Below are 19,580 nucleotides of genomic sequence, written 5' to 3' on the forward strand. Positions count from 1 at the left end.
GCACTGGATTAAGACTATGAAACCCATAGACCCTTCAATTTTGAATGTCTCTAGTGATGTTTGTATTGTCAAGAATGGTCAACCTATCACTATCGATGATCCTGTGAACTTTCGCTATATCATGCTCACTATGCATGTATTCTCTAAACAGGCAATAAAAGAGGTACAATTTTGCAAATTAACCACATTTTATTCTATGATTTAATTTAGAAATAAGGTCAGTTAGTGTCAACACCCAATTTTATCCTCAATTTATTTTTTATTACTTTTTTATATTTATACTCACTTACAACTTATCTTTCTCTATTATAATATTTTTAATTTCTCAAATTTGTGTCATCCCACATTTGAGCAAAAATAAAAAGAGAGAAGAAAAAGCAAAGCAAAATAGAATAAAATAAAAGACAACATTTTGGGCCAGAAATCATGTTTTGAATTGTCCAAAAAAGATTACAAGCAGGTCCAAGTGTCCATTACTCAAATCTCAAGCCCAAATACAAGGAAAAGAGAGCAACAACAAACTAAAAAAAAAAAAAAAGAAACAGAAGCATTCGGGTATATAGGTCATGAGCCAAGTCTCATCCTACTTGTGTAAGATGTCTCCAAGATTCAACCAACCATCACCAACTTGCCAACTTTCGCAGCATAAAATAGAAGGTTTCTACAAAACGACACAATGGCAAGTACAAGAAGACGGAATTCAATCCCAAGATAATGAATTGGAGCTCCAGCCAAGCCTATAAAGAGGAAGATATCACTGATTTTGTTGGGTTTATTCTAAACCAAATTAGAAATATTTTGAGATCTTGTCCTTTATACTCTATTCAATTTGTAAGAAGGCAGGCAAATTTGGTGGCTCATTCTTTGGCTAGGAATTCTTTCCTTTTTGAGCAGGATCAAATCTTCCTTAATATTCTCCATTGTATTGCTGATATTTTATCAATCAAAAAGTATCTGATTGTGTTGCAGTAAAAAAAATTATAATAAACTATTTAACTATCATAAATTACCCATTACCTTTTTAACTCTTGTGAATAACTACTCATAATAACTAGTTTAAATAACTGCACAATACTTAGAGCATTTATAATGAGATATGCTTAGTTACATTGGACGTGTTAGTGCGTTACTCATTAATAAAATACTATTTCGATGTATCACACATGTGATTTTATGTCATTTAAAATTGGAGAGAGATGCTTATATATTTTTTTGAGTTGCTTAACATTGAGTTAAATATAAGAAGAGAATATGGAATAGTAAAGATAGAGAAAATATTTACAAGTTAAACAACTTGTTTTTAGAAATTTTTATTAAAAGAAGAATTGTTTGGATTGTTTAAAATTGAATTGACATAAAGTGGCATAAAGTGGTTGTTTATACGAAAAGCATTGGATATGCTCGATCTTAAAATATAAAAACTACCTATTAACACAAATTGATACAGGAATAATTTGTTGCCCTCTCTCCTCATTTAATAAAAAATTACAGGCACAAGATGTCTTTTATTCTATTAGTTCTTATAAATACCGTAGCATGTATATTCCATCACCACCCCTGAAATAGTTTAGAGAAATCAGCATTTGTGTCGATAGAAATGGTTGCTGTCCTCAAAGCGCTGGCGATATTTCTCATCATTGCAAGAGGTAATTTTTGTTTTGGTGCTAAGAATTAAAATTAAGAATATCATATGCTATTTTGTATTAATTTGTATGTGCACATCTTTTCTCATTTCCATTACTCTATAATTTTTGAAAACCACTCCTAGTATGATCTCCATGCAAAGCTTGATCTCATAGTTTAGAAACTGATTTGTGATCATATTAATCAATTGGCGCAGCGTATGGGCAATGCACTCTGAGCAAGCTTGAAGTACACCAATATGATACAGGAAAGCTGGTTCAGGGAAAACATGAGTATGCTGTGAGCATCTCCAATAAATGCTCTGAATTGTGCGTTCATAGAAATGTGAAGTTAAATTGCAAAGGTTTTCAAACCGTGGAGAGGGTAGACCCTTCAATTTTGAAAGTCTCTGGTGATGTTTGTTTTGTTAAGAATGGCCTACCTATCACTTCTGATGCACCAGTGAACTTCGGCTATGCTTGGAGCAACTCATTCAATTTGAAACCAATTTCATCCGACATCCATTGTTATAAATCATAAAATGTTATATGGATTGCTACCTATTCACTAAACAGCAAATTAAATAAGACAATTTGCAAACCTCCATTTTATTCTATGATTTAGTTTTAAAATGTATGTAATACATTTTGCTTTATTAGTATAAAAGGGGATAACTCTTTTAGTGAGACTTTTTTTTCATTCAACCGCAAATCTTTTATTGAAAAAAGTCAAGCATTTGCTACTTTATTTTTTAGAAACATGCACTACTTAAATTAACCGTTCATTAGACTTAACAAAAGTTGTATTAACATCATTTCAGTTATAAGAAAGTAGGCTTGAAATATTATTTTATTCTCCCTATTTTAATATATGCACAATTTTCGTCCTTCAGTTCTAAAATAAAAATATTTGATTTACATATTTTAAAATAGAGTATTCAATCCTTTTATTTTAAAAATTCATAATTTTAATTCTCATATTTAAAAAAAATCTACAATTTTAGTACATTTTTTAATTTTATTTATGTTTTATTTCTTATATTATTATAATTAATTAAATCATTTTTTATGACACGTTAAATAAATATGACAGGTTTAGGATTCAACTCTCAAAACAAAAAAAATAAAATATATATAAAATTCGACTAATATAATGAGTTTTTTAAAATAAAAAAGATTAAATGTCTTTATTTTCAAATAGGAGATTAAATTGTGGATTTTTTTAAAAGAATGAACAAAGATCTCTATTTTAAAATAGAGAAACCAAAATTATTGGTTGAGCAAAATAGAATCGAGACGGACTTATATGCTTATTAGAAGGCCCCCTTTCTTTTAAATTCTACTTTTTTTAATATATATATAATGTTTTAATAATAAATTAATTATTTTATTTAAACATTTTGATTATAGAAATAACACCATTTAAGTATTAATTATTTGTTTTATTCTATTTCTTGAAAAAAATATTTTATTCCCTTTTATAGTATTCATTAAAAAAATAATGATACTTGATGTTAGTTATTTTCTTCGTTAATATCTTTTCTTTTTACAAAATATATTATTATTATTATTATTTTAATGGTTATAAATATTTATATTTGTAACTAAATGATTTTATTATATTTCTTTTATATTGATTTGAGGAATTAAATATTATTTATAATTAATATTTGCCTATGAGATAAAGTTGTACTACATAAAAAATTAATAACTAAAATTTGAAAAACTTTAAGTCTCGCATTGACTAGAAATTATGTTAAGATAAAATATTAAAGTGAGGGAAGAAGCAATTATCACCCTATAATAAAAAATATAAGTAAAGAATAATTCTCATCTAAACAATCTTATTCGAGTCAGATAAGATCACTATACAACAAAACTCTCCCTTCAAATACTTAACACAACTCCATACCTAAAACTCAAACTAAAAACTTATGCATAAATTAAAACAATCTCACGATAACTAATCCACATGCTTGATGGTTACAATGTATAAATCTAATTTTAAATTTATGAAACCTCATTATATAAACTTTGAAAGAACAAATTAAATATTAAGTTATACCAAACACTTAATGAAATTTACTTTAATAGATTTTGGACCTTTTTATAAAATAAATAATTAATTATTTTTTTATTTCAAATTTATCTAAATTATATTTGACCCTAACTTTCCTTGTTGGGTACACCCTGAAATTGGGGAATAAAATTGCATTCAAGCCACAAAAATATGTATTAACATCATTTCGGTTATTAAAAAAAGTATTAACATCATTTCAATAACAAAAGGCAAAATAAAGAAACATAAAATAATTCCCTAGTCTCAAGGCAAATAAAGAAAAATTCAACTCCAATGACTACAAGGGTATCGTACGAGAAATAATCCAATGTGCAAATACTATAAGCCTACCGTTACATAATTTTTGAAGGCCAGAATGTCTACATATTCGTTTGTCAAGAATTCAAGATATAACGAAAAGGCAAATACTACAGAGCCATTTACTTATACAAGTTGATGACAGAATCTCATTTGGGATTCCTAAGAACAATGATGACAGAATCTCCACGGAGAAACATTTTGCTGATGAATCTATCCTTGTTGACTGGCTGGGACTTTTTCTTTCCTTTACCAGTCTTTGGCACCTGATTGTACACACAGAGATCGCTTAGCAGATGTAACAAGTGCAAGGGAAGTAAAAATCTAAAAGACAAACCATACCTCAGTCCACATCTCCCTGACATTTTCAAGAACCATGTTGCAGTGCCTGTCAAAAGCCCTTACACGACCCAGAAGCTTTTTGTTGTTCCGACAATTTATCAGTACCTGCATAAGATAAATTAAGTTAAAAAAAACCTCTGGGTTTGCCTCTGAAACCATCAAAGAGTACATATCATAAAAATGAACACACCTGAGTATTATTTTTAACACTCATCATGAGTACAGATAGTGGTCCGGTGTTGAACTCCTCTTCCTCATTCTTACCTGCAGTCTGTAAAAAGAAGTATGTTAGCTTCGAAAAGATAGTAAAGCACAGTAAGCAAGTCTCTAATATTAAAAATTAAAAAATAATAAACATTACAACAGGAAAACCAGTTTCATGCACAACAGTAGACAACCAATAATCCTCGCATGAAAGACACATTATCATAAGCTAATAAAATACCTTTACCTAGCTATAGCCTGTTCAGTGGTTACATATGAACAATGACAAACAAAAAATAGGCTAAATTATGCAAAACAAAGATTCAATTTGCCTAATAGCTAATTAGTCAAATACAGACATTCAAAAGCCTAGACAGCATTGCAGATATATTGGAACAAGCAAAACAATTTTACAGTGTAAGGATCATATAGGCATATAGCTAAACTTGCATAATGAATACACTTAAAAGAACTTACATCTTCCTCCATTGGCCGGCTTGAGAAGAGAAAGTAGGGAAACAAAAAAGCATTAGTACTTTAGGAAAAAAAAGAGGTGAGAAACTCAATAACAATAATACCAATAGAATTCACAGTTACAGAATCAATACCTCATTTTGGAAGGAAAGAGCAAAACTACTCAAATAAAGTCGAAACTGAAACAAGAGAAAACATATATATCAAATGATGAATTAAAATAAGAAACTAGGTAACTGGGAACCAAAACATTAAATAAATTGCAGAGAATAAGAAATACTATAACAGAATAATGAGAAAAGGAAAGGGTGAAACGGGACAAACAAAAAGAGAAAAGAAAAGCATTAACAGGTCTCTTCAGTTCAGGTCTCCATGTATTTTCCTCATGGACAACTAGGAAACGAAAGTTATTTTTCTAATCATCCTCAGAGGCTAATGTGACTGGTTTCAAATTCCAAAGCAGGGACAGACATCAGAATTAAAGGACTAACAACCTGTATGGCAAATAAAAGTGGGAATCTGTACATGAAGCTGCAAGCAAACAACAAACTATCCTATACAAAAAAACAAAGTTCGAAAAAAAAAGCCTCTTCAGTTCAGGTCGTCTCCATGTATTTTCCTCATCGAAAATTCGGAAGAACGAAAGTTATATTTTTTCATCATCCTCAGAGACTTTGACTGGTTTTCTGACATGAAATTAAGACAACAGAGAAAACAAAGCATCACTTAAAAAAATACTTAATGCCAAACCACGTTGCTTGAGGTGAAAACCCTTTTCAAAAACCCTAAAAACCTAAGGTAAATAGCTGAAAACCCCTAAAAACCTCAGCCCCTAGGATTCTAAGAAGGCAGAAGGAGCACAATATCGGACGCGAAACAATCAGAAATGATGAGGCACAAACCATTAGAAAATCGAAAGTTTAATCCGAATCGGATCGTCGTCAGAGACAGAAGTATGTCGAGAATCAATTACGTAAATGCACACATAGGAGCACGAATTGAGGCACAAAAGTATAAATCTCGAAGTAAATAAGAAGATAAGCCAAAGCAACATACCTTGATTCAGAGGACGAAGAAGATATGAATGTCCGAAATGAAGAACCACACTCAAATGTGAAGTCGATAAACCCTAATTAATTTTTGGGGGGCTTTCAGTTCAAAACCGAACTTGGTTGGGTACGCCCATTTCCATTCGGCCCAATACCCTTGGGCCTGGATGGTAGCGCATAAGTCCATGGTAACATGACCAAATCATGTTAACAAATCTGGCTCCTTCATTCTTTTTAAAAGCAAATCAGCGGCTGGGATTCAAACGCACAAAACTGCTGTCGTTTTAGTCTGATAAGGTATTCTGAAATTTTATATAGCACTTCGTCCCCAAAAGGGTAGACTTCTTCATTGTGTGATGATTACATTTTTCACATTAAATCAGCTTGATACTTTATTTTACTTTAATTTTTAAAAAATATTATTTTGAATCTTATATGTACTACAATTTTTTTTATAGATTTTGTAATTTCTAATTTTAGATATCAAGTAAAATTTGAATTAAATATGGAAAAAATAAATAAAAAATCATCTTAAAAGGAAAGTTTACTTAACAGAGTTTGATCTACTTAATTTAAAATATTACTATCCAGATTTAAAAATTAGATAATTTATTATATCATTGTTATGGGGAATAAAATCAACATTTCAAAGAACAAAAACATACTTTACACAAGAGGATATCATGCTTTCACACATTCTCACCATAATAAATGAATCCCTTCGTCACTCTTTTTTTCTTTTTTATTGTTGATCCTCATATCATTTATGTATTTATAATAACTTCAATACAGGGTGGACTATATACTCAGAAGTATGGTGGCAAACAAATAAATATGTCGCCCTTGCTAACGTATGAGTAACGTAGATAGCTTGTCTCTTGATGAAACTTACCCTGGAGTTTGAAAAACTATTCAAAAAAGAGTAGCTCCCAGCTCATTATGCTGAAAGAGATTTCTGTTAATACTATCTACAACTACCAGACAATCTACTTCAAAAGAAGCATCATTAAGACCCACCTCCCTTACCCAACAAATTGGCTCCAAAAGACCCAATGCCTCAGCTTCAATCGACTGAATGCAACCCAGAGCCCAGAAGGTTTTTGCCAAAAACAAACTCACCTTTATCATTCCTAACACAATTACCCATGCCATACCTCTGCTGATCCGAATTCACAGTTGCATCGATATTGTACTTGAACTCCCCTTTTATGGTTTCTACCAACGCAACTTGTCTCCACAATTCTATTTTGCAGCTGCAAATTTTTTCTGATAGTAGAATTCCACTCGGAGAGGACATTGTTGGCTTTGTCAACCAGCAACTGTGCAAGGATATCTTTTCCTTCCCAAACCATATTGTTTCTCCTCCGCTAGAGAGACCATAACCACACAACCAGGATGTTAGATAAGCAAGCAAAAAAAAATCAACAAATCCATCCGCATTATCCATCAATTCCTGAATATCATCCCACAACCCAGCTATTGTCCAATAGTTGCGAACCTGATCACAACCCACAAAACAATGCAATCGTTCTATATGTTCTTTTCACAGAAACAACACAAAGATGAACATTGGACTCCTCTACCCCAAGAAAAGCTTGGATTGTGGCCCAAATTGGCCTCCAAGAACCCCGAACATATGAATTGGTGGTTAATTTTCACCCTTCTTCTCTAACATGGCTAAATTAGAGTCATGGAAGTGAAGAAAACCCATCCCACCATGCTCCTTTCTCACTGCTAGTTTGTCCCAGTTAATTCCTCTCCCATTGATTCTATTCGTACCCACCAGAACGAGTTGATCATTCTCTGCATCTCCTCACCCAAAGACACCGGAATAAGGAAAGAGTTCATACAATATGCCGATATAGATAGATTGTGCCACAGTCTTCACCAGAATCTCTCGACCAGCCTTGGGCAAATGCTTACCTGACCAACTCTGAACCTTCTTCCAAATGCAGTCCTTTAAGTAATTAAACATTGCCTTCTTTTTCCTCCCAATCATTGAGGGAAGACCAAGATACCTCCCCGTTCCCAAATACTTCGAGACACCAAGAACAACAACCAGCCTATCTCTAATAACAGAAGAGGTATTCTTACTGAAATACAACTCTGACTTAGCCAAGTTAACAACCTGATCGGATGTTTTCTCATAAACCTCCAAAATCTCCTTCAAGCACTTACCCTCTTTTTCCTCAGCCCTGAAGAACAAGATGTAGTCGTTAGCGAAGAGCAAGTGAGTTATAATAGGAACCCTTTTACACACTTGGATCCCATGGATATCCCCTTTTGCCTCTGTCCACTGATTGGGGAAGATAAACCTTCCCTCCCCAAAATAAACAGGTAAGGTGACAGCGGTCACTTTGCCTAAGTCCTCTCAGCGAGTGGAAGCCACTAGACCCTTCCCCATTTACAAGCACAAAAAATTGAACAGAAGACACACACATAGTCACCCAATTCACCCATTGCTGGCATAACCCCAACTTCAACATGATACCTTTCAAATAGCCCCATTCCACCCTATCAAACGCCTTGCTCATATCCACTTTAAGCACCACCTCCCCCCTCTTACCTTTCGATTTACACTTCATATGGTGGATAGTCTCCATACCCACCAAGGCGTTGTCAAGAATGGAGCTATTCTCCACAAAGGCCGATTGTTCCTGAGAAATACACTTGTGCAACAATGGTATCAATCTGTTTGCAAAGACTTTTGAGAGGATTTTGTACAAGACATTGCACAACGATATAGGCCTTAAGTCCCTCATAGAAGATGGATTCTCCTTTTTCGGCATAAGGACTATGTCTAGATTCGTAGCATTTAACTAAGATGGCAGCACACCAGCTTCTAACCAGGATAAACAAGCTTTGAAAATATCATCACCCTTCGTCACTCTCTTATTACTTATTGTTTGAAAATTAAAATAAAATAAAAGAAATAAATAAGGAAAAAATGTAAAATCTTGAATTAAATAGAAAAATAACATTAGCAAAATAACTTTAATTGGTAGAACATGAATCAGCAATGCATTATATCATATCATAAGCATAAAGAAAAAATAAATTAGGAGAATAAATAATTAGTCTGAGTTGAAACACGCAAACACTATGCTTAGAGAGAAAATACTCCCACTGAACTGGTAGAAAAAAATCTAATTACGCTCCTCTCCCTAGATATGACAACTCGTTGGTTCCGATCATGTAGAAGGAAAAGATCCCCGAACCTTGAATACCAATGCTCTTTGTTCTCAAAAATAAGTTTTATAAGAGAAAGAAGAGAAAATTTTAGGGAGAAAAAAAATCAAATTGTTGTTCTACTTGTATTTGCTAGAGAGTAGGAAAGATATATATATATATATATAAGCATAGACCCCTTACAAAAATATTAACAGTTGGAAACCAAATATGATCGTTGAAAATCAACTTACACGTATCAAAATAACAAACATAACAAATTGCATTGACTCATTAAAATAAAATCGTAGAAAGATAGAAAATCTAACTTTACTTAACAGATTCTAAAATAAATATTTTATTTTATAAAATAGAATTAATATAAGTAATATATATTTATAAATTTAAAATTATAAAAAAATATTTACTAACATTCCCCCACATAAATTAAAATTTTAAAATATATTTTTTTAAAAAATAATTTGTATAAAAACGTAAGAGAAAGAGCATGTGATATTGTATTTTAGTATAAGGAACCTTCCGGGTTGAGCCCTATACCTAGTGTTTATGAACTTCCACCCAAGAAAAATGTAGTGACTTAATTGTCTTGAACTACACATTCTTTAATCATACTTTAGTACACAACCCCTATAATATTGGGGTTCAATTAGGTTTTAATCAGTGGTAACGCGTTACACGGCCTTGCGCAGATATCTTGTTTGTTTCGTGAGTGTCACTTAGATATTAACTCATATTTCATAGTGGCGGTCCCACCACCACACTCATTAGGTGAATCCTCAAAGAGTGGTTAGTGACCCTCACCCCTACAATAACTATCATCGGATTCATTAAAAGGTTTTTTTTATACCAAAAATACACATATATAAATACCTCAACCTTAATATTGTCATAATTTATAATGCACCTCGTAATAGGAATGAGAAACGGAACAACTTCGCAAAATCTTATTTTGGTATACTTTAGTCAACAAACAATTTCGTTGTTACCCATTGAACTCCATTCATGGGATCACCAATCACACGAAAATGAGTATTCATTGTTGTAACTAAATAATGAGCTCTAGTCTCATTCCCCTCGACGACTCAAGTACTTGTTGACGCATCAATCTTTTTGTAAGCGGATCCACAATATTATTTTATGACTTAACAAAGTCAAAAGAAATGACACCATGAGAAATCAAATTTCTGATAGACTTATGTCTCACTCTTAAGTGTCTTTTTTTTTCATTAAAATCTTTGCTAGTAACTCTAGATATAACAACTTGACTATCACAATGCATTAAAATTAGAAGTATAGACTTATTCAACAATGGCAAATCACATAACAAATTTTTAAGAAACTTAGTCTCACTAGTAGCAGCATCTAAAGCAATAATTTTTGCTTCCATGATAGAATGTGAAATAATAGTTTGTTTAGCAAATTTCCATGATACTACACCACCAGCTAAAGTAAAAACATAACCAACAATTTTTGGTCCAATTTTCCTTTTCTTATTAACAGGGATGTTAACATTTGCTAGACACCCCCACCTTTTAAGATATTTTAGATTTGATTCTCTTTTTCTCCAGAATTCATAAGGGGGTTTTTCAAAATATTTATAAGGTACCATATTAAAAATACAACATGCAGAATATAAAGCTTCATCCAAATGTTCATTTTATTGCTTTGTGTGTTGTATTTTCACATGTTTATTTTTTTTTATACAAGGAGGTACATATATAGAGACAACCAGCCACCAATGTGTAACAAAAAAAATACTTGGAGCAATAAACAGTAGAAATTAAAAACCAAACGACAAACTTCCTAATTTTAAAGACTTGTAATGTTCACATGAAAATTTGACCAAGTAAAAGATAGTTTCCTAATATAGGAATGGAAGTAGTGGGATGCTTTTAGTTTTTTGACAGAAACTAATTCTAAAAGCATTTTATCTTTAAAAAACATAATTGATAAATAAAATATATTTTAATTTTAAATTTCAAATTATAAGAAAATTTTTAATGGAGCATAATGCATTGCATTTCAACAATCTTCCACTAATTTAAAATTTAAAGAAATGAAATAATATTATAAAAGCATTTTTAATGGAGCATAATGCATTGCATTTTCACCTGTAAATTTTTTTGACTTACTAGAAAAGGACTTAATCATTTTCATGACAAACATTTTGATAAGACAGAATGCTACTACGGCAGAAAAGACTATGTAAGAAGAAAGTAGAAGTTCTTCTCTCTCAGGCTGTTAGAAAATTAAAATAAAATAAAATAAATAAATAAGAAGAAAATGCAAAGCCTTGAATTAAATAACAAAATAAGAGTAGCAAAATAACTTTAATTGGCAGAACATGAATCAACAATGCATTATATCATACCATAAGCACAAAGAAAAAATAAATTAGGGGAAGAAATAATTAGCATGGGTTGAAGCGCGCAAACGTTATCCTTAGAGAGAAAATGCCTCCACTCCACAGGTAGGAAAATTTCATTGCGCTCATTTCCCAAGATACGACGACCCGTTGGTTATGATCGTGTGCAGCGAAAGGATCCCCGAACCTTGAACACGAATAGTGTTGCTCTCAAAAATAAGTTTTATAAGAGAAGGAAGAGAAAATTTTAGGGAGAAAGAAATCAAATTGGTGTTCTCCTTGTATTTTCTAGAGAAGAGGAAAGAGATATATATAGACATAAACCTACTTATGCAACAACAAAAATATGACTGTTAAAAACCAAATTACAGATATTAAAACAAACGTAACAAATTACATTGACTCATTAAAACAAAATCTTAAAAAGATAAAAAGTCTAATTTTATGTAACAGATTTTAAAATAAATATTTTATTTTATAAAATAGAATTAATATAAATAATATATATTTATAAATTTTAAATTATAAAAAAATTATTTACTGACACTTATTAGTTCCAAGTCAAGTCAATTTAGGCATATTCTAATACTTAGAGTTGATAATAAAAATTAAGAAAGCTAGTAACCTCAAAAAAATTTACCCAGTTTATTTTATTTCTGTTGAAAGAGTTGGCCTAGTAATTCATAACAACGTTTATTACAAATATTATTACATTCTTTTCCTGGAAGAGATGTGTGGTGAGGCTGAATAAGAGACCCTAATTAAGGGTTTAGTGTCTCACAACGATAAGGAATCTTATACTTAAAAATGAATTTAGAAACTGGTGGAAGATAATGGATGAAAAAAATATATATATAAAAAGATTTTCTCTACTAGAGATACTCAGATTTAATATGTGTTCATTTGAGTTTTCGGGTGAATCTGATGTAAAAAATCTTTCTTATTTATATTTTTGATATTTTATTGATCTTTTTTAATTTTAATTTCTGCTGGAGGTTATGAGTTATAATTCGAACGCTCTCTGTGGCAAGATCCTCCTAAAGATAAAATACGAGAAAAAGCGACAATAGCATGTATGCTATTAGTGAACGACGTTCTTCAATGTTAGGGTAATGTACACGTGTATTATAAGGAACAGAAATGGGAGTATGACAGTTTTGGCTTCAACCGCAATGTCGTTAACTGTGCTTTGTCTTCGAGCTCTTTGATAGCAACCTTAAACGAATAAAAATCAACGATGGGGCCACTCTGCTTTATTCTAAAGCAATTATACAAAGCAAACGAGAAAGTAAGCACCAGCAAAAATACACTGCAGGGCAAAAAGATAAAAAAATAAAATAAAATAAAATATAAACGATGTTCACACGCAAGGCTTGTTGCTGAGAAGATACAGCCACAGGAATAGATGCAAAATAGAAAAAAAATATCAATATGGACATTGTTTTCCCATTCTTATAGTAATTATTTACAGCCTCAAGAGCAAAGAGCATAAGTATATAAAGATAACTGCAAGAATTTGATTCTATAATATTAATATAAAGTGCAAGGTTCTGCTAAACTGTGACGTGTGAAGATTAATTTAGACTTGACATCTTTTTCCCTGGCTAATTTCAGCCTCAACAAAAGGGGATAAAATAAAGTATTTGATACTACCAAAATGAAGTGCCAAGCCAGGTTAATGGTGATGACAGGTTTGAGAACAGTAAATGTAAAGATCAAAGGAGCTGTAACAGAGAGCACATGTATGTTTCATAAACAACTTAAATTGTATATACTAACTGATTATATAACAAAAGAAGGCAAAACAAAGAAATAATTCCCGAAACTCTAAGCTAAAAGAAAAAAAAATTCAACTTCAATATGACTATACATGGAATCCTACGTGAAATACTCCAAAGTGCAATACTAAAAGCCTACCGTTACATAATAAAAGAAACTAACCATGCAGTTAGACAGAAGACCTAACTTCAAGACCAGCCTCCATTGCTGATTCTCTTGTAGCAGCAGTAGTCTCTTCTTCAGCCTCACCAGACATCTCCTCCAGGGATTTTCCTTTAGATTCAGGCACCAAGAATGTAAACAGCAGCCCCAAGAAGTTAACCACTCCCAAAACTATAAGTGTATTTCTCAGTCCAATGGCATTTTGAGTATACAGGTAGCCAAAAGCCCCTACCATTGCCCCAGCTTTCCCTGCTGCAGCCGATATACCATGGCATGTAGACCTTAGCCTTGCTGGGAAAATCTCTGCCGGCACCACGAATGTTGTGGCATTTGGACCAAAATTGGCAAAGAAGAAGGTCAATGAGTACAGCACAACAAACCCAATTTGGTTGCCCTTCATGGTCCAGTGGTGGTATGGAATAGCCAAGGCAAACATGAACACTGTCATGAAGAAAAATCCCATCAATTGAATTGTAAACCTTCCCATCTTATCAATGAGTGCCACTGTGAACCAGTAACCAGGTACAGTACTGCAAAGGGCTATGAGGGTCTGTGCTCTAGCAATTTTGAAAACCTCTTCAATGGCATTCATGGTTTTTGCTTCAGGAATCCAACCAATTGTACTGAAGATGTCTTTCTGGAAAAGATTCTGACTATAATAGGCAATGTCCAACAGGAACCAAGTAACGGCTGTTCCAAGAAGGTGAAGTCCATGGCGGCGAAGGAACTGTTTTGTGAACAATCCAAATTCATTCCCTTTTCTTGTGTCCAATTGCTCAACTTTCTCCTGTTCAGCTTCTATCTCAACTTGCAGCACCTTTGACATATCTGCAGCTGCCTGCTTGGCATTCTTGGCAACCAAGGCAGTGTATCTTGCAGTCTCAGGCATTTTCATACGCCAATAGTATGTGAGCAGAGCTGGGAGTGCACCAAACATCAAGATTATCCTCCAAACATAATCAGCTTGTGGCACTGTGGACAAAACTGGGTTAACCTGGAATGCTGGAGCAGGGTACAAGGCCTTGAAAGCAGATGAAACAACAATTGCAACCGTGCCACCAGCCAAAATTCCAAAACCTTGCATTGCAAAAACAGCAGCTATGAATGCTCCACGAGTCTTCTTGTTGGCATACTCAGACATGATAGTGGCCGAAAGAGGGTAGTCACCACCAATGCCAAATCCAAGCCAGAAACGGAAGAAGCAAAGGGTGGCCATAACAGCTTTAGGGTCTTTGCCAAAAGAAAGACCAGAAGCAATTGAGCATATCACCATGAGCATAAGGGTCATTCCGTAGACACGTTTCCTTCCCATTTTATCACCAAGCCAGCCAAAGAAAAGCTGGCCTGCAAGGGTTCCACAGAATGCAACACCATTGATGGCAGCAGAAACATTTGATGGCAGAGAGCCTGGCTTGTCGTGGCCTTCAAAGTAGTATATGCGGCCAAGCAATTTGGTGACAAGGGAGATGCAAAAAAGATCATATGCATCAGTGAAGAAACCCATTCCAGCAATCACAATTGCTGTGAAATGGTACCATTGTGTCTTGGCAACATCGAGTGCATTAAGCACTTGCAACTGATCCCTGGCCATATCTGTGTATCTTTTGTCACAAAATTTTCTTACTTTACTTCAATCTCCCAGGTACCTAAGCTTAACCTGAAATACAATCAGAAAAGATCAGAAGATAGTATAAATAACTAGAAGGCGGTGTTGGACAAGGGTGCGCGTGATTCTAGTTAATAAGAGCAAATAAATGAACCATGATGATTCAACGGTGAAAGCTAAGAAAAGCGATAAGGTGATGACTATAAGACAAATTAAAGAGCTACAATTTCCACAGTAGTCAATCTCAATAAGACAGGTTTCAACATGGGGGCCACAGCTTGTACGGGTGGGATTGAAAACCAAGTGCACAGCATCGTGATCGTTAAAATAATTATTTTCATCCAAAATATATATCAACTGTAGAAACTTCATGATCGTTAAAATAATTATTTTCATCCAAAATACATGGGAAGTCATGGAATCAAACAGATCCTAAGATTTCAATTTTTAACTCACCGAGTGCAGCACCAATCTAATGACATTAAATTTTGTTATTTTATTACTCGTAAAGTCACCATCATAGTTCCATTAGTTCGTCAACAAAGTTAAGCAGATAATTATTGCATTGCTATTAAAGGAAGTTGCCATATAGTATAGTACGTACACCTTATGCAGAACAATAAAAAGTGTATTTTTCTTGGGAAGAGTATTATTCATGTGATCCAAGGAGTCTAATAGTCAAATATCATAAAGTGTTACATATCTATATTTATAGATCCAATCCAACAAAATAATTAATGAAATTTAATCGTCAGTAAACTAAATGAAATTTATCAATGACTGATTGAATATAAACATTAGCAAATTAAATTAAGTCTATCAAAAAAACTAACAAAATTTATCTAAAAAAAGAACTAACAACAATTAAAACAACTGAAAAATATCAATAACAGCAATTACCCTTTAACGGAGATGACATTTTCTCACAAACGACTATGGCAAGATAAAAATAATAAAACTAGGTAATATTTTATAGAATAAATATTTTTTTTATATATTAAAATTTATAATAAGTAAATATTTTTTAATATATATTTTAAATTTATAATAATACTTTAAATAGTAATAGTATTAATTTCATAATTGATCTAAAGAACCAAATTAATCTTGTAGGAATACCTAAAACTAAAAGTTTAACCAAAAAGGCAAAGGCCCTAAATATAATACTTAAAAAAATAGAAAATTAAGAATATGAACTGCATGAATAAAAAAATGATAATTATGATTAAGAAATACAGTAAATATTTAGTTGTGAAGATAGTGAGAATACATATCTACAGTAAATGAGATAAAAAAGAATATTGAGAATTCGTAATTGAGGGAACGAAGAGGTGATCGACATGCTCATCTCCAAATTATGTACTCAGTTTTATAATATAGGGTTGATAAAACCCACTCCAAGAAAAATAGTGGACTTGAAAGTATCACGCTTTTTAATATTAGAGAAATGCTAGGCTTAAATTATCGAAACCAATAACAGAACCCATGAACAATGCTCTGCTATTTCATGTCTACAAGAACAAAAAAGAAGAAAAATCGTCCCAACCCCTCATTGCGAAACAAGAAAAGAGAAGAACAGCTATTTTTTTTATAAAATTAAAAAAAAAAACAAAAGACAAAAACAAAGAGGCATAGCATACCTGGATCGGTACGTGGTGGCACGCAGAGAGAACAAAGCGATATCGCGCGCTTTTCAAACGTAGGAAGAGTGCAGGGAAACACGCAAGAAACGACGAAGGAATGTTATTCTTGAGTTGGAGACAATGGGGAAGGGTTCTGTATTTAAGTGTAGCGATTCTCTCTTTTTATCGAAAAAAAGAGAGCATATTCTTCGCATTTACCTGATTCAACTGTGTCATTAATTGTTATGATGTTGTTGGATAAAATAAAACTACTATCTTTAAAGATAATTTTTTTAAAATCTCTGTTACCTAAAATTTCAAATTTACCTTACCCGAATGTATATCTCAAATATATATTTAATCTCTTATATATTATCTCCTACATTCGATGATGATAACATAAATCCAAAGGACCAAAGATAGGACGAAAGATAATGCTAACATAAAGTAGAAATATTATCTCGTTAAAATTGATATAAGAAATGGGATTGTCATTCTCCGTACCTTTTATGTGAAGATTAAAATTTTCTACATTTTGTTTTTGATAATAAAAAAAACATTATGAAATTTCAAAGGTGTAAAATAGGCGTTTATTGTGTTTAGGTATAATATATCATTGTTTTATGAACTTTAATTTTAATTTATAAATAAAAGTAGGTTCAAAATAATTAATTTGAATTAAAAAAAACATTTGAATAAGTTATTTCAAATAAGGTTATGATACATACGCACTTATTACGTACAAACTAACACTTTCAAATAATATAAAAGTTTAACTATTTTATATTCTTAAAATTTAAAATATCATGAATTTTATTGCTCATGAATTTTTTATTCAACTTTTACTTATAGAAATAAAAAAATATATTATAGATTTATAAACTGCAATATATAATTATTTTAATTATTAATAATTTATTTTAAAATATTATTAAATTTAATTTAGAGGTATAAATAAAACATGATACATCGGAAGAGATAGACACCTAAGAAAGTCAATGATACATATAAAGATAAAGAAAAACAATTAAAAATGATTGAGACCTCAAAGATAACTTTTTTGAGTAGTTGAAAAGAATAGTATGTGAAGTACATATAGAACAAAGAGAAAAAAAATGTCTAATTAAGAGAATGGAAACTGTGAAAGTTTCATCCTCCCAATTATATAATAATAATAATAATAATAATAATAATAATAATAATAATATTGTTATGATTGTGGTGCAGGAAGTGCTACAGTACACTCGCACAATAGATATATTAATTCTAGGAGATATTGTGTATTTTTAAAGTTTTAATTTTGGTAAAATGTTTTGAGTTTGCAACGAGATGGATATTAATGACCAATTTTTCTGAATTAATGGTAATAGCTGGTCATTATGAAAATAAATACATATACTAATAAGAATATGTATTAGTCATTAAGATCGTTTTTGCTGGTATATATAGATCGATTTTATTTAATGGAGTTTAATAAATAAAAAACATCATTGAGAAAAAAGAAACAAAGCAGGGATACAACCTAACAAAGGAAGTTCCTGTTGCATCTACCATAACAAAGGACAGCAGAGCTGGAGGACAAAGATTGTAAATCTTTAAAGTAACTATGGAGATTAATATTAATATAAATATTATGAGTTCTTATTATTGTTATGATTATTGATCATTGATAATCTATAATTTGTAACTATTTATAAATGTGATATCTCTCCTTATATTTTTTAATTAATTCTGCAACATATTCCACTACTTCAATTCCTTTCTTCTTCTTTTTTTCTTTCTACCGAACACGGCTATACCAAAAAAAAAAAAAATACATGAACTCTCCTATGTTAATTTGTACCCAACACATTTGGCAGTTTGCTTCGAAAGAGTTTTGTAGATGGCGGAAGGGGAAAAGGGGAAGAACCCTTCAATTTTTGCATGCTGCATGACTAAAGAAACTAAGAGTACCTTTGAATATAGAATTTTAATCGAAATCTAAAATTTATTATTTGAATATTTTTTTAGAATTTAAAGTTTTAGAATTAAAACAGAATTTTAAATAATTAAAGAGATAGAATTTCAATTTTTTTCTAAAATATGAGAAATTAAAATTCTTTTCTTGGTAGAAAAATCTTTCAAAATATTTGTGTATTTTTTTTATAATTTTCATCCACTTTTTCATCTAAAAGTTTTCAAGATCTCGTTCTTGAACTCGCGACTCTTGTCCCGATAATCCTTTTTAAGAAACACCGAGCTTGTGGAGCATTGATCAGTGTGTGGGCGTCTTAGGGGAGAACACGTAGAACTTCACCCGCCAATCAGGGGAGCAACCGTCGCTATCCATCAAGCCGAAGGTACTTGTCGGCACGGAGAGTTTGGGTCATGTCTTGTGTCATTGACTCAATGTTGTTGTGGTCGGGTGTGGTGGTGTATGTATTGTGTTTCGATTTCCCTGTGATTCCTCAATATTTTTCTCTCTTTGAAAACACATTAATCATATTTTTTCTTTTCTTTGCATTTATTTTCTTTCATCCTTTCAATCTTAATTTTTTTTTCAAATACAAAATTTTAAAAATAAAAAGATTTCAACTGAAGTATTTAAAATTTTTAAAATTTAAAAATTCTCAGAATTTAAAAATTCTGGCATCCAAACAGACTCTAACAAAAAATGGTTAAATGTCGAGCTAGGTACTCAAACTTTACTTTCGTATGACAGTACATAATTAATGTATTTCTGTTTGGTGGTGATTCAAAAGCTTTAATTTTTGAAAGACACACTGGCTCTTATGTTCTGAAACAAAAGT

At 31.8% G+C, this 19,580-nt stretch overlaps 3 protein-coding genes and 2 non-coding genes across 7 annotated transcripts; 1 reads left to right on the forward strand and 4 right to left on the reverse strand.

Moving 5' to 3' along the window:
* The first annotated feature begins 1,597 nt into the window (after positions 1–1,597).
* LOC102663019 (uncharacterized protein At1g05835) lies at positions 1,598–2,163 on the forward strand. Its single transcript, XM_006589228.4, has 2 exons — positions 1,598–1,646; positions 1,841–2,163. Exons 1-2 carry the CDS (start codon positions 1,598–1,600, stop codon positions 2,161–2,163), a joined length of 372 nt encoding a protein of 123 aa, XP_006589291.1.
* A 1,742-nt stretch (positions 2,164–3,905) lies between these two features.
* On the reverse strand, positions 3,906–6,177 carry LOC100500203 (putative small nuclear ribonucleoprotein Sm D2). The gene is made up of 6 exons (NM_001251501.3): positions 6,076–6,177; positions 5,154–5,198; positions 5,023–5,041; positions 4,532–4,612; positions 4,342–4,446; positions 3,906–4,265 (listed from the first exon to the last, which is right to left on the reverse strand). Exons 2-6 carry the CDS (start codon positions 5,156–5,158, stop codon positions 4,149–4,151), a joined length of 327 nt encoding a protein of 108 aa, NP_001238430.2. The 5' UTR covers positions 5,159–5,198; positions 6,076–6,177; the 3' UTR covers positions 3,906–4,148.
* On the reverse strand, positions 5,371–5,452 carry LOC112998237 (small nucleolar RNA Z159/U59). Its single transcript, XR_003263276.1, has one exon. It is a non-coding gene; the product is annotated as a small nucleolar RNA Z159/U59 (small nucleolar RNA).
* Positions 5,605–5,692, reverse strand: LOC112998235 (small nucleolar RNA Z159/U59). The gene has a single exon (XR_003263274.1). It is a non-coding gene; the product is annotated as a small nucleolar RNA Z159/U59 (small nucleolar RNA).
* A 6,526-nt stretch (positions 6,178–12,703) lies between the features above and the next one.
* Positions 12,704–16,949, reverse strand: PHT1-6 (inorganic phosphate transporter 1-6). 3 transcript variants are annotated; one of them, XM_041005607.1, is made up of 2 exons: positions 13,564–15,381; positions 12,704–12,880 (listed from the first exon to the last, which is right to left on the reverse strand). In XM_041005607.1, exon 1 carries the CDS (start codon positions 15,152–15,154, stop codon positions 13,571–13,573), a length of 1,584 nt encoding a protein of 527 aa, XP_040861541.1. In that variant the 5' UTR covers positions 15,155–15,381; the 3' UTR covers positions 12,704–12,880; positions 13,564–13,570. The 3 variants fall into 3 exon arrangements, with proteins under 3 accessions (XP_040861541.1, XP_006588469.1, NP_001239971.1); XM_006588406.4 differs by lacking the exon at positions 12,704–12,880 and adding an exon at positions 16,810–16,949 and having other exon boundaries at positions 13,388–15,220; NM_001253042.1 differs by lacking the exon at positions 12,704–12,880 and having other exon boundaries at positions 13,571–15,154.
* Positions 16,950–19,580: the final 2,631 nt, after the last annotated feature.

Source organism: Glycine max, chromosome 10 (genome assembly GCF_000004515.6).
Source record: "Glycine max cultivar Williams 82 chromosome 10, Glycine_max_v4.0, whole genome shotgun sequence".
NCBI classification, from domain to species: Eukaryota; Viridiplantae; Streptophyta; class Magnoliopsida; order Fabales; family Fabaceae; genus Glycine; species Glycine max.

Coding starts and splice junctions, on each gene's coding strand:
- LOC102663019 (XM_006589228.4), top strand. CDS start 1,598: ATGGTTGCTGTCCTCAAAGCGCTGGCGATATTTCTCATCATTGCAAGA. Junction 1,647..1,840: donor ATTTCTCATCATTGCAAGAG/GTAATTTTTGTT, acceptor CAATTGGCGCAG/CGTATGGGCAATGCACTCTG.
- LOC100500203 (NM_001251501.3), bottom strand. Junction 4,447..4,531: donor GTGTTAAAAATAATACTCAG/GTGTGTTCATTT, acceptor TATCTTATGCAG/GTACTGATAAATTGTCGGAA. Junction 4,266..4,341: donor TCAGGGAGATGTGGACTGAG/GTATGGTTTGTC, acceptor GTGTACAATCAG/GTGCCAAAGACTGGTAAAGG.
- PHT1-6 (XM_041005607.1), bottom strand. CDS start 15,154: ATGGCCAGGGATCAGTTGCAAGTGCTTAATGCACTCGATGTTGCCAAG.